The sequence below is a fragment of the Nicotiana tabacum genome, chromosome 14 (assembly GCF_000715075.1).
Source record: "Nicotiana tabacum cultivar K326 chromosome 14, ASM71507v2, whole genome shotgun sequence".
Lineage (NCBI taxonomy): Eukaryota > Viridiplantae > Streptophyta > Magnoliopsida > Solanales > Solanaceae > Nicotiana > Nicotiana tabacum.
Window position 1 is genome coordinate 1,698,357 of NC_134093.1, and position 12,920 is coordinate 1,711,276.

General features: G+C 32.4%; 1 protein-coding gene across 1 annotated transcript; it reads left to right on the forward strand.

Annotated features, from left to right (window-relative positions):
* The first annotated feature begins 2,994 nt into the window (after positions 1-2,994).
* LOC142168652 (pirin-like protein) lies at positions 2,995-6,121 on the forward strand. The gene is made up of 6 exons (XM_075229191.1): positions 2,995-3,256; positions 3,752-3,801; positions 3,901-3,968; positions 4,204-4,266; positions 4,373-4,476; positions 5,423-6,121. The coding sequence occupies exons 1-6, from the start codon at positions 3,045-3,047 to the stop codon at positions 5,907-5,909; spliced, it is 984 nt and encodes a 327-aa protein (XP_075085292.1). The 5' UTR covers positions 2,995-3,044; the 3' UTR covers positions 5,910-6,121.
* Positions 6,122-12,920: the final 6,799 nt, after the last annotated feature.

Below are 12,920 nucleotides of genomic sequence, written 5' to 3' on the forward strand. Positions count from 1 at the left end.
TCCCACTGTATAATGGCCTACAAATCATACAGGGGATGTAAACCGCACTAGGCAAACCTCGTGCGACATGCTCAGACCCAGAGGGCATTGAGGGGGGATCAAACCCGCGTCGCCAGTGGCGAAGCTACACATTGGTGAGGGTGGTCAACTGACCACCCTTTGTTGTGAAATTACATTGCGTATATAGGTAAAATATCATGTTTTAGAGGTACATTACATATATTGAACACTTTTTGTCGAAATTTTTTTTTTTACTTTTTTCAAATTTGAACACACTTGAAAAAATTTCTAGATTCGCCGCTGCGCGTTGCCGTTGTGGACAACACCTTCCAAACTAACTGGGCCGTCCTTCGGGACAGCAAAGCAGAAGAAGAATAGATAATATAAATAAATAAATAAATAAATAAATAAAAGATCAGGAAGCTACAGTCAGCAACTACGAAATCAGTTATTGAGACGTGACTATGTAATGACAACAAAAATGACAGTACCAAATGATGTTATGCTTACAAGAGGCACAAATCACTTTTATTATAATAAAATTAAAAAAAATGCTCTATAAAACGTGTTCATTTGTTATGTTAATTGAGACTTTAAAAAGTCGTTTATCCTAATTTCTTTCTTGTACAAAATCTTGTCTATTAAGGATCTAAGGCATCAAAAATGGAATAAAAGATTTGACGACGTTATTCTTTGAATGGAAAGAATAGGATGAAAAGGGAGTGAAAAAGAGTAAAGGATTCTGTTCTTATTTGGTTTATAAAAAACTATAAAATTATAAAAGAAGAGGGAATCTTGAAAGGAAAAAAGAAAAGTTTTATGAGATATATACAGTGAACGTAACTTTCAAATTTCACCAAATTTATATTTACCCCAAAAAAAGGAAGCAAACATGAAATTTATCTTTTATGAAAATCATTTTCCAACAATCGATTTCTTCTCTTCTTAAACGTTGTACCGTCGGTTCTTCTTTCCTATAAATAGAATTTAATTCAACGGCATTGGTATAATGTTAAATAAGCTACTAATTTATTTGTTTTTTCCACGTGATATTCTGTATTAATTTTTGTGATCTCAATTAATTTAAATTTTGTGTCACGTAAAGTTTATTATTTCTCTATCAAAAGTTATTTTTATTAACAAGGTTCGAAGTCGAAATCGCTGATTAAAAGTAGATAGATAGTATCTATTCCACGCAATCTTTAATATTTTGGTATAATAATATATCAATTTACAATCAATAAAGAAAAGAAAGGAGGAAAAGCACTACCTTAAATTCCACAATGTATTACGTTCATGCACATAAAGTTTTTTCAACTCTAAATGCAATATGCACTACAGTATTATAATGAAAAGTGCAACTAAGGACTTCTTCTAGAAACTTTGCCCACAAAAGGCATGATGAATGGATAACGCACTTTTAACTTTTTGAAACACTTACTCGTAACTCCCTCTTTTTCAATTTTGATGAAATATTTCATTTATTCGAAGTCAATTTGATTAAATTTATCATAAATAATCCGCTTGCCCCGAAATGACCTGGACCAATAGGGAAATCCCAAATTATTGGGCCTTTCGATACAATCAAATAGAAAGCCCCAAGGGCGCCATATTCTAGGAGCCCAATTCTTCTTTCATTTTCCATTCTTTTCGGGTCGGAAACGCGGGCTGCTAGTGGGGGACTGCAATTCGTCTGAGCTTAGTCTTCTCTTCTGAGACGATTGGAGGCTGGGGAAAGGGCGTTGCAAGCAAATGGTTTTTGAAAAGCGTTAGAAATCGTGGTCAACATTTTTCCAGTGCTTCAGCGGGCTTTGGCCTTTTTTTGTTATAGGTATTTAACCGTCCGATTTGCTGAGGCTAGCTTGACTTCACTCAGTTAAATTAGATTAGTTCAACTTAGTATTTTAAAATTAAAATTTATATATTTAAACTCCGAAAAGAACTATAAATTATAATTTTTCTCATGTCAATATGGTAAAAAAATATTTTAAAATATTGGTCAAACTTTACATAGTTATCTTATATCTGGTTCGTAATTAAATATTTATACATATCTAATAAATTTTATAGTACAAATATAAGATTTACGCAAAAACTACTGGGTTCATTTGAATTGGCAGATAATACTCTAGTTCCATCCTTACTTACAACAATGAAAATCACATAATATTAAACTACAAATAAGGGAACAATTTTTTCTATTGTAATTGAATATATGGAATGACAAGAATGTATATATAAACTTATAAAGGGATATAAATTGCAATTTTTAAAGAGAACCAAAATTTTGAAATAATCAAAGGAAAATATGAAATTTCGACATTTATTATGTAGTTTTTTATAACTATGGTATACGAGCCAGCTTGCATATACTTCGATTAACTTCGCGGAACACCTGCTACCTCCAACCAGTACATAACATTCATTCCTTATTGATGAAATGCTCTATGTTGAAAAACTTAAAAAACTAAAACTTTTCGTTTCTTGATGTTTAGTTGGAAAAATGTTGAAAAAAATTTCATTTGAAAAATATTTTTTACAAAAAGAAATTAAAAATGGGGTTGAAACTCTTCTTCAAAATTTGAAAGAAGCTCCATTAAAAAATCTCATTCCAATAACAACAACATACCCAGTATAATCCAACAAACATTTTCATTCCCTTTGGTAGAAATTTTGATAGTGTATGCTAAATATTCTTCTTTATCAACAAAATTGCTTTCAAAAATTTTCTTTTACAAAGGTTTTTCCCCATTTAGTAATTTCTACAAATACATTTGACTTTAAAAGAGCTTTTCACACAAAGGAGAATAGCCTCCATCATGATGACAAAAGCATGAAATCATCATACTTGAATATCCACAAACTAAACTCCAAAAGATATTAAAAAAATAATAAAATTAGCTGTCCCTTTCAACATTCAACTTACAGAGTTTCCTCAATCTGAACTCCCATTGTCTCATTTCCCACATTCTAAAAACTCTCATATAAATAGGAGAACATAGTTTACAAGAGAGACACAAAAAATTTCCAAGAATTGGCCATTTATGAGAGCTATTTTTAAACAATTGTTAGTGAATTATTTCCCATTTGTTAGAGCTAAAATACTATCAAGAAAGGCAACTTCTATCAGAAATATTATGTCTGAATCAAATCAATATGATTCTTGTTTTGATAGACCAAGATTGGTAATTAAGAAAGTTTTGGCTAAGCCTCAAAGTGAAGGGAATAGAGCTGTTGTTAGAAGAAGCATTGGGAGGTATATATTGGAATTTGAGATTTTCATATTTGTCCCTTTTTTTCTTAATTTTACAACTTTTTGTCATCTGGTTATTCTCCTTTTTTTAAATAAAAAAATGAATTTCTTCATTTTGGAGTCTAAAACAGAAAAAATTCCCTTAAATAATCTCAGCATGTGCACATAGGTTCAAGGTGAACACCATTCGTCGAAAAACATTATTTTTTGTATATATATATTAAATCTTGAACAATTATAGAGATTTTTCCGCCTTCGCCACTAAAATTCTCAGCCCCTGAAAAAAGTGAGGAATATATGTGTTTGAAACTTGGACCTTGATTTGTTTCATTTTGTAAAGTCTTTGTCTTGATGATATATGTGTGTGTATATATATATATATATATATATATATATATATATATATATATATATATATATATATATATATATATATATATATAGAAAGTGAATGTTCATGAAATGTTGAATTTTGTTTTGTATAATTTGATTTTGCAGGCCTGAATTGAGGAATCTTGATCCATTCCTCATGTTGGATGAATTTTCAGGTACTGTATTGAGCTTCTAACTGGAATATATTGTTTATTTATTTCTCTTAGTTTTGTTGAGTCAAATGAAGTTGAAATAGTACTGTTTTATTGTTTCAGTTTCTGCTCCTGCTGGATTTCCTGACCATCCACACAGAGGTTTTGAGACAGTAACTTACATGCTAGAGGTAAATAATTAAGTTCCATAATTCAATCCAATATAATAATATTTGACCATGACCTGTTGACACTGTTGAATTCGTACAGAGGCGGATGTAGCATTTACTTGAACCTAGTATTTTAACACGTAAAATAGATATGCGTGTGAAAAATCACTAAAATGTCAACGGACACTAAATTTTTGAACCTATAATTTTAAAAGTAAAACATTGAAAATGCTAATGTGGTGTTTTAATATTTTAGGGTGCTTTTACTCATCAAGATTTTGCTGGTCACAAGGGTACAATCAATACTGGTGATGTGCAGGTACAGAATTATCAGCTCTTAACATTTTTAGCTACAAGAACAAAGAGAATTCTTTTTGGTTGTTGATAATCTGATATATTTTTCTTTTGGATGATATATATTGCAGTGGATGACAGCAGGAAGAGGAATAATTCACTCAGAAATGCCTGCAGGAGAAGGCAGTCAAAAGGGGTTGCAACTTTGGATAAATCTTTCTTCTAAGGACAAAATGTAAGTCATTTACATCAGTTTTGTCTTCTCTTTTCTACGGTCCATTGGAAATTTACACTATAGGATTTCAGTGCTTTTCATCCCTTTTGACTTGACCCCATCTAGATACTTTTCACACCACCACTTCTTATCTATTGTACTTGACTTTTAACATATTAGTAAAAAATAATGTTAGCTCTTATCTACCATTTTTTTTTTTTTTTTTTTTTTTGTGTGTGTTAGCTTCACTCCCAATTAAGAGGTTGTGAGTTCGAGTCACCCCAAGAGCAAGGTGGGGAGTTCTCGGAGGGAGGGAGCCGAGGGTCTATTGGAAACATCCTCTCTACCTCATGGTAGGGGTAAGGTCTGCGTACACACTACCCTCCTCAGACCCTACTAGTGAGATTATACTGGATTGTTGTTGTTTTTGTTGTTTCTTCTAAATCAATAGAGAAAATGGAGATTTCCAATAATAGGCAAAGGGAATGGACCTGGTGGATGATGTTTTTTGTTGAGGTTAATCATTCACTTTGATTAAGTGCTCAAGATTTTGGACATCTTATGATAAGATGTTCTAGAAATATAGAACTATAAATGTGAAATCTAGACTTGCTGTCAAATTCATGTATATCTTCTCTAATCATGTCAAAATGGACTTTAAAAAAGTCAGTTTTCCTGCTTGTCCTATAGCTCACTTTGATTTAGTGTGAACCAATATTTTCCCAAGTCAAGTTATAGCACGAAAAATGAAGACTTTGTGGCGCCAATGGGACACTCCAAAAAGTCTATTGGAATTGGCTCCGTATCAGTCGAATCATGTTTGATGTTGGAGCTATTGCCTTTTAAATTACAATATTTGAAATATATTAGAAGTGATAGATTATAAACTATTCTAGTTCCTATTCTGATGATTCAATGGAATGAAAAATGATTCTCTCTGTTCACTAAATTGAAAATACAACTGCAGGATTGCGCCAAGGTATCAAGAACTGCTGAATGAGGATATACCAAGAGCAGAAAATGAAGGAGTTGAAGTAAAAATCATAGCAGGTGAAGCAATGGGAGTTCAATCTCCAGTTTATACGCGAACGCCTACAATGTACCTCGATTTCACCCTACAACCAACATCTTATTATCATCAAGCCACTCCTGAGTCTTGGAACGCGTTCGTATATATAGTTGAAGGAGAAGGCGTATTCGGAATTCCAAATTCAGGTCCTGTATCAGCTCACCATTGCTTGGTTTTAGGCCCTGGAGAAGGACTTAGTGTGTGGAACAAATCTTCAAAGCCATTAAGATTTGTTTTATTAGGTGGACAACCTATTAATGAACCTGTGGTTCAACATGGTCCTTTTGTGATGAATTCACAAGCTGAAATTGATCAAACATTTGAAGATTATCAGTATTGCAAGAATGGTTTTGAGAATGCTAGATACTGGAGATCAGGGCACTGAAGAAATCAACAACAACAACAAATACTGTGTAATCCCACTAGTGAGGTCTGCGAAAGATAGTGTGTACACAGATCTTACCCTTATCTTGAAGGTAGAGACGCAGTGCACTGAAGAAAGCCACAAAATGCATCTTTTTATGTTTCTTGTTCTTTTCATAAATATTCCTACTAAAGAAATAATGGCTCAGCTTATCTTGAGTTTTCATTTGAAAATTGTAAGTTAATGTTATTCTATTCTTATTTCAATGTTGATAGGTCATTGTCAAAAAGTTGATTGTTGTTTCTTCTTCCTATAGTGAAGATTGATTCCGAATCTTTGATAATATCTTGATCTTGGATATGGATATAGTGGTGGAATAGTGGTGGTGGTGATGGTAGGGTAAGATTCTTTGTTGTAAGTTGGTTTCTCAATTATAAACAGGTGACCATACACCAACTAATGTACTTGCTAAAAATAATGCAAAAAAGATGAAAGTTAACTAAATGGGTCATGGCTGGAAGGTAGAGGCGGAGCCATAATTTGAAGCTTATGCGTTCAGGATTCAAGTTCTTTTAAGTTACTGGGTTCTAATTTAATAATTTGTGCATATTCAATGAGTTTCTTAAGACAAATATAAGGTTTGGACCAAAAATACTGGGTTCGGCCGAATCCGTAGCCAAAAGACTGGTTCCGCCCCTGCTCGAAGGGCAGGGCAGTGCAAGGTAGGGCAACATTTTGGAAAAATGCTAGACGGGACAGGGCAGGTCAAGGCTTGTCTTGCCCCGCCCCATTTACATCCATATAAACAGGTGACCCTACACCAACTAATGTAACTACCACTTAACAGCATAGCAGAAAATGTTGCAAATTTTGTCACAGGTTGATTTGCCAATTATTGAGAATCATCTTCTATCATTACAGTCTGTTGCTTCAAGGTCATATCACTGCAATGATCTTAGTAGATTTTGATGGTCTTACCAAAACTTTTTATTAACACATCCTATAATTTTATTTTAAAGAAAAAAGAACTTATGAAGTGAATATAGCAATTTTGGTAGATCAAGATTGAATAGCAGAATATCTTCACAGTAAAATTAGTTTAAAACAATCAGAAAAGATAATAATTATTAATTGTTTAATTTAAATTATACATCATGAAATAACTGATAATTAGTCCTGTCATTGTAATTTATTTCACTTTATATATGGTCGACATAAGACGTCAGTTCTTTATTAACAATATTCTTTTTTCCATAGACTTGTGATAAATGCAGCCCCTACCATGTTACTGTAAGAGAAATTTCATTTTATAATATATTTTTTTCATTCTTTGGAAGAGGAAGAATTTGATAGGACAAATTAAGGCCTTATCTTTTACTCCATTTTTTAAGAGAGTGAGGAAATTTCATGTTATCTATCTCTTTACCTATTATTTTTGCAAAAACGACTTAAGAGATAAGATCAGACTGAAGAAATAATCTATATTAAGGTGGTAGATGGGTGTATACTCTAGCTATATTGAACATCCTAGTGCCTCATTAAAAATGATCCACCTACTACTAAATAGCATTATCCAAGGTATGACTGTTCCCATTCTTTACGCAAATAATCAGTTATATTCATTATTTATTTTTTCTAATCATATACATCGTTTATATATTGATTATACATAATTATTCACATATAATACGTAAATTATGCGTATATTATACCTTCACTGACTTTTTAGTTTAACCGATTTGGTGGGCGACTATTCGGGTTAATTCTTCCTAACTTTTTCCCCTGTCAAGTTTGAAATGTAGGGAAATGTCTCATAATGTTTCTAGAACAAGAATAGTAGTGAGGATGAAAGAAAGCATTCACTCTTATTTGGTGAGAAAATGATGTTTGTTCAGTTTCTAGAAGATGTTGATATGCATAGTTTTTTGATAAGCTGACCTTGACAGATTCTATTATCTTCTTCTTCTTCTAGCAAAACATTTTGGCCTTAAATGATTGGATACAACTAATGTAGGATTTACATCAAACTTATCCAAGTTATTATTTCCTCCCACCTTTATTATATATGAATTTTATTCTGTACCCAAGGGTGACACAGAGGAGCATTAGTGTAAATTAATAGATGAGTTTAATTACAAATAGGATTTGTATTGCTTGCGCCCTATAAATTTGCAATAGCAATTGCGATTAATAAATCGTATTTGCTAATCGCATTGTATAAATCGCATTTGAGTATTGCGCTTTATAAATCTTATTTCAATTGCATTTTATTCCAACTGCGCTCTATTAGTTAATTGCGCTTTGTAATTAGGAAGGTGAGGAGATCGAAAATCAAGGTGGACGGCTAGTAGGTAGTTGAGAGTATTAGTGTTAGTCCTTTTTTACCTGTTGTTCTTTGCGTCTCGATTTCTTACTATCTTATTGTTGTTAGTGCTAGATTTTTTTTTCTCGTGAGCCGAAGGCCTATATGGGAAACAGTCTTTCGACCTTCAAAGTGGGGCTAAGGTCTGTGTATAAACTATCTTCCCCATATCTCACTTATGAAATTATACTGAGTTTGTTATTATTGTTGTTGTTAACTTGTAATTGTTTCTGACGATTGCATTTTGAGGCTCTATTTAGTTATCTCTATGTATAAAAAGGTCTTTGGGGAAATTAATTTTCTTGCAAGGACGCTGCTTGGAATCATTTAACTGGTGATTAGTTTAATAACTAGTGAATTTTTCGTCCTTAGCGCGATTTTAGATTAAAGAAAATTACTTTATACATCTATTTCTTGTTAACTTAAAACTTCTTCCAAACACATAAATTTCACAAACAAAACAATAAATAAAAGGCAAGACGTACATATGAATAAATAAATTATTAAACTGTTTTAGAAACTCTACGATAGTTGTATTATCTTGCTTAGTAAATAATTTGGTTACATGTATATTATTTAGAAAAATAGTTTCGTCAATGACAGAATCAATTATCAAACCCAAATTTACACATTTATTCTTTTTATCTATCCTTCTCTTCCCTTCATTCCTGTTTTCCCCTTTATTTTTCTTCTATCCTTATAGTTGCCTATTTTTGCCTACTCTATTTATTAAATGTTTCGGAATGGTATCCTATCGCAGTTGAAAAAGAGTTTTAATTTTAATTAATAATTGCAATTTCCAAGGTCATTGAAGGAACCGTTGTAGCGTTTAAAATTTTGGTAGCCTGAACACTTGCAACTGGTTTTGATAAAGTAGAATTACAAATCTTGCTCAAACATTGTTAAATTGTATTTGAAAATTAAAACAAAAACGTAAAGAAGGATTCAATTTTACCTATTGTGAGTAGTACTTGTTGCCTGAACATTTTTTAGTTTTTTTTTTTTTAAATCATTACTTTCTTCTCGTGCAAACGAATTACTATCAAGTTCCGTAGGAGTATTATTATTGTCTTATTGAATGTTTCATATCTGCAGATTCCAAGTCTAAAATTTTCACCATTTTTGTGACGGATCAGAATATAGATAAGCAGGGGAGGACGGAGAATAGACGGTACATGTTGGTCGTAGTTTAGAATTCAATAACTTAAAAAGTTTAGAATCTCGAACCCATAAACTTCAAATTCTGACTCCGTCTCTCTAAATAAGTTGACAATCCTTTCAAACTCATGTGTATTTGGATATATTATCACTACCAACCTCCTTTGAAACCGAAGAACATCCTAAAAAGATTGGAATAAAATATCTCAACTTCTTCGACTTCACTTTTCGGTCCTGACCCGTTGGACTTCCTCCATGAAAGTAGAGCTTTTTCAACCTTGTTTTTCATATAGCACTAAACGCTCTTGAAATTCTCTTACACCCTGAATTTCAAGCAATATTAACTACATATTAATAAATATTCATTATAAGGAAGCGAAAAATATTTAATAGAGCGTTTTTGAATTCTTAAACATAAGTTGGTGAAAAGAATGGAGGAAGAACTGTGAATTTTATTCATACCTGGATATAGACATTGCAGTCAAAATCCTGAGGAAACAAACACATGCATATTATTACATCTCACTGATCAGCATAGTGATATAGAAAACTTTTGTTTATAAATTGAATAAACTACATACCAGTACATATTAAATTAATTACCAATCAAAACTATTATATATTTATTAAAATTGAACAACGGCACTTGAAAAAACTTGTCACTATCGATAGGAAAGAACTACTAACTTTTTAAATATTTAATACAATAAAACAACACGTACATAGCATTGGTGGCTTGGTATTTCAAAGAAGACTAGCTGTCGTAGAACTTAGCAAAAAATATCATGATTGTCAGTTGCCACGCATTTCCTAACCGTTGAATGGCGTCCTCTTAAATTATATGGAGTAATATTTGCATGCACCGTTATAATAACCGTTGCATTTCTTCGTTATGGAAGTAGAAAATAGATGTTGAACACGCAAAATGAAGAAAAAAAATGAGAAAAAAGATAAATAGCTTTCTTGATTATATAGAGGCGCCACATCACTTTTTTATTGCCCTGCTTTATATTAATATATAGATATTAATGGAGAGAGTAGAGACTACCTAATTTATAGATATGGCATCATTTACCGTCAAAAGCATCTCAGAGATTTCTGACCCATAGATTCCGTAATCTACCATAATGTTATACTTCGGCAAGCAGTGACGAAGTCAGAAAATTCAATAAGAGTGTTCAAATTTTAAATTCCTTTTGCTATACAGAAGTGTTGAAGGTCTATTTTTATATCAATAACAAATAATATTTTATCCTATACATAATATAATTTTTTGGCGAAGATTGTTCAGTTGACTATCCTTGGCTACACATAGCTTCGCCCTTGTTGACAAGCTAGGTTGTTGGTCCTAATTAATTTCACAATCAAGCAAATAAAATAGATTCCATAGAAGTATGATCCTTTTACTAGTATAATTAGATTTGTTTGTGGAGAAGGAATACCTTAAAAGAGTTACTTAAGGATTATAAGATGACAAGATTAGAGGTTGTGGTAAACTCACTGCTCGAATTATATATACATATGTTAAAAATTAAAATATTATACATATAATAAGATCAAATTTGTCTTAAATCAATTGGCTTTAAAATTTTAATTTCCGCGTGGCGGAATAGAGCAAGACAAGTGAAACCTTGTTGTGTATACCTCGTTTAGAATACATGTAACATTTTATCAATACACAGAGGCGGATCTAGGAATTAAAGTGTATGGGTTCCTACCGCAATTTTAAGTCAATATATCATAATAATCGAACTAAGGAATGAATATCGATATTCAACATAAATTTCAAAATACAAAATACTTAAAGAAAACATATGAATATAAACATTATCATTACAATTGTATTCGACGACTTGTCATGTTTTGAAAATGATCAATGATCGCATCATTAGGTACACTTTCAAATACTTCATCCTCTATATAACAAACTAAACAATCATTCAAAAATTCATCACCAATTCTGCTTCGCAAGTCATTTTTAACGTACTTCATCGAAGAAAAAGCTCTTTCTACCGTTGCTGTAGCGACATGCAATATCAAACTTAACTTTACAAGCAAATAAATAAGTCTCCAAGTCATGTGCAAATTTGTTTTAACCAACGTCTCTGAAAGATCACCAAGTCTTTTAAAGTTAGAAAATTCATTGCCCGCTTCTCGCACATAGTCAATATAGATGTCAAGCTCAAAACTAAGATCCTCAAGCATAGAATCAGTGAACTCGTTCGGATAGTGTGTAGCAAGTTTCATAATCCTATATTTATCATAATTTGCGAAAGATTTTCTGGACTCAAACTAGCCATACTAAAAAATTTTCTGGATATGCTACTATGTGGACGATTATTGCAATAATTTGTGGTTGACATGTACATCAAATTGGAAATAACGAGACTTGAGTATTTCATATTTGACCAATCAAATTTTAGAAGGGAAATATTGCAAGGTATAGTCGATAGTATCATGGTTGGAGAATGTCGAGGAGATAAAGTTGGTCAGAGAGTAATACTTCCGACATCATTTATCGGAGGTCCTAGGGATATGCGTTGCCGATATATGGATGCTATGACACTGGTTCAACGTTTTGGCAAACCAGGCCTAGTTATCACAATGACATGTAATGCTGATTGGGGGAGATTCAAGAAAATTTATGTGAGGGCCAACTTCCTCAAGACAGGCCTGACTAATTGGTGACAAGAGTTTTCAGAGCTAAATTGCAGGACTTAAAGGATCAAATATTCCACAAACAAATATTTGGGCCAGTCGCAACGCATGTATTTGTGGTTGAATTTCAAAAAAGAGGTCTACCTCACATACACCTTTTATTAATACTTAAAGAAGGACACAAGATAACATCACCAGATCCGCATAGCAAGTTTATTACAACGAAACTGCCAGACAAAGACGAATATCCACTATTGCATGAATTAGTTGTCAAGAATATGATGCACGGTCCATGTGGAAACTATCGTCCATCAAATCATGGTCAGTGCAAAAACCATTATCCTCGACCATTTAGCAATAAGTCAATACAGGGAAAGGATGGATACCTTATTTATAGGAGAAGAAATGATGGAAAGAGCGTAAAAGTTTGTGGCACGTTCATGAATAATCAGTGGGTTGTGCCGTATAATCCTTATCTACTAACTCGATACAATTGTCATATTAATGTGGAAGCTTGCTCCGGAGTTAAGGCAATAGAATATTTGTACAAATATATATATATATATAAAGGTCACGATAGGTGTGCTGTTTATATTGAGTCAGATGATGGGAAAAGAATAGTTGATGAAATTAAAAACTTCCAAGATGCGCGTTGGGTGTCTCCGTCAGAAGCACTTTGGAGAATTTATGAGTTTATTCTCAATGAGATGCAACCTCCGGTCATTAACCTTCAGATACATCTTCCAGATAAAAAAGCAGGTATAATTTTTATATCTAAAGTGAACTTTGTTACAGTATTCTTACTAATTAAGATTAAAGTGACCTGAAGAAAGTTATCTAAGTTTCTAATAAAA

Coding starts and splice junctions, on each gene's coding strand:
- LOC142168652 (XM_075229191.1), top strand. CDS start 3,045: ATGAGAGCTATTTTTAAACAATTGTTAGTGAATTATTTCCCATTTGTT. Junction 3,257..3,751: donor GTTAGAAGAAGCATTGGGAG/GTATATATTGGA, acceptor TTGATTTTGCAG/GCCTGAATTGAGGAATCTTG. Junction 3,969..4,203: donor CAGTAACTTACATGCTAGAG/GTAAATAATTAA, acceptor TTAATATTTTAG/GGTGCTTTTACTCATCAAGA.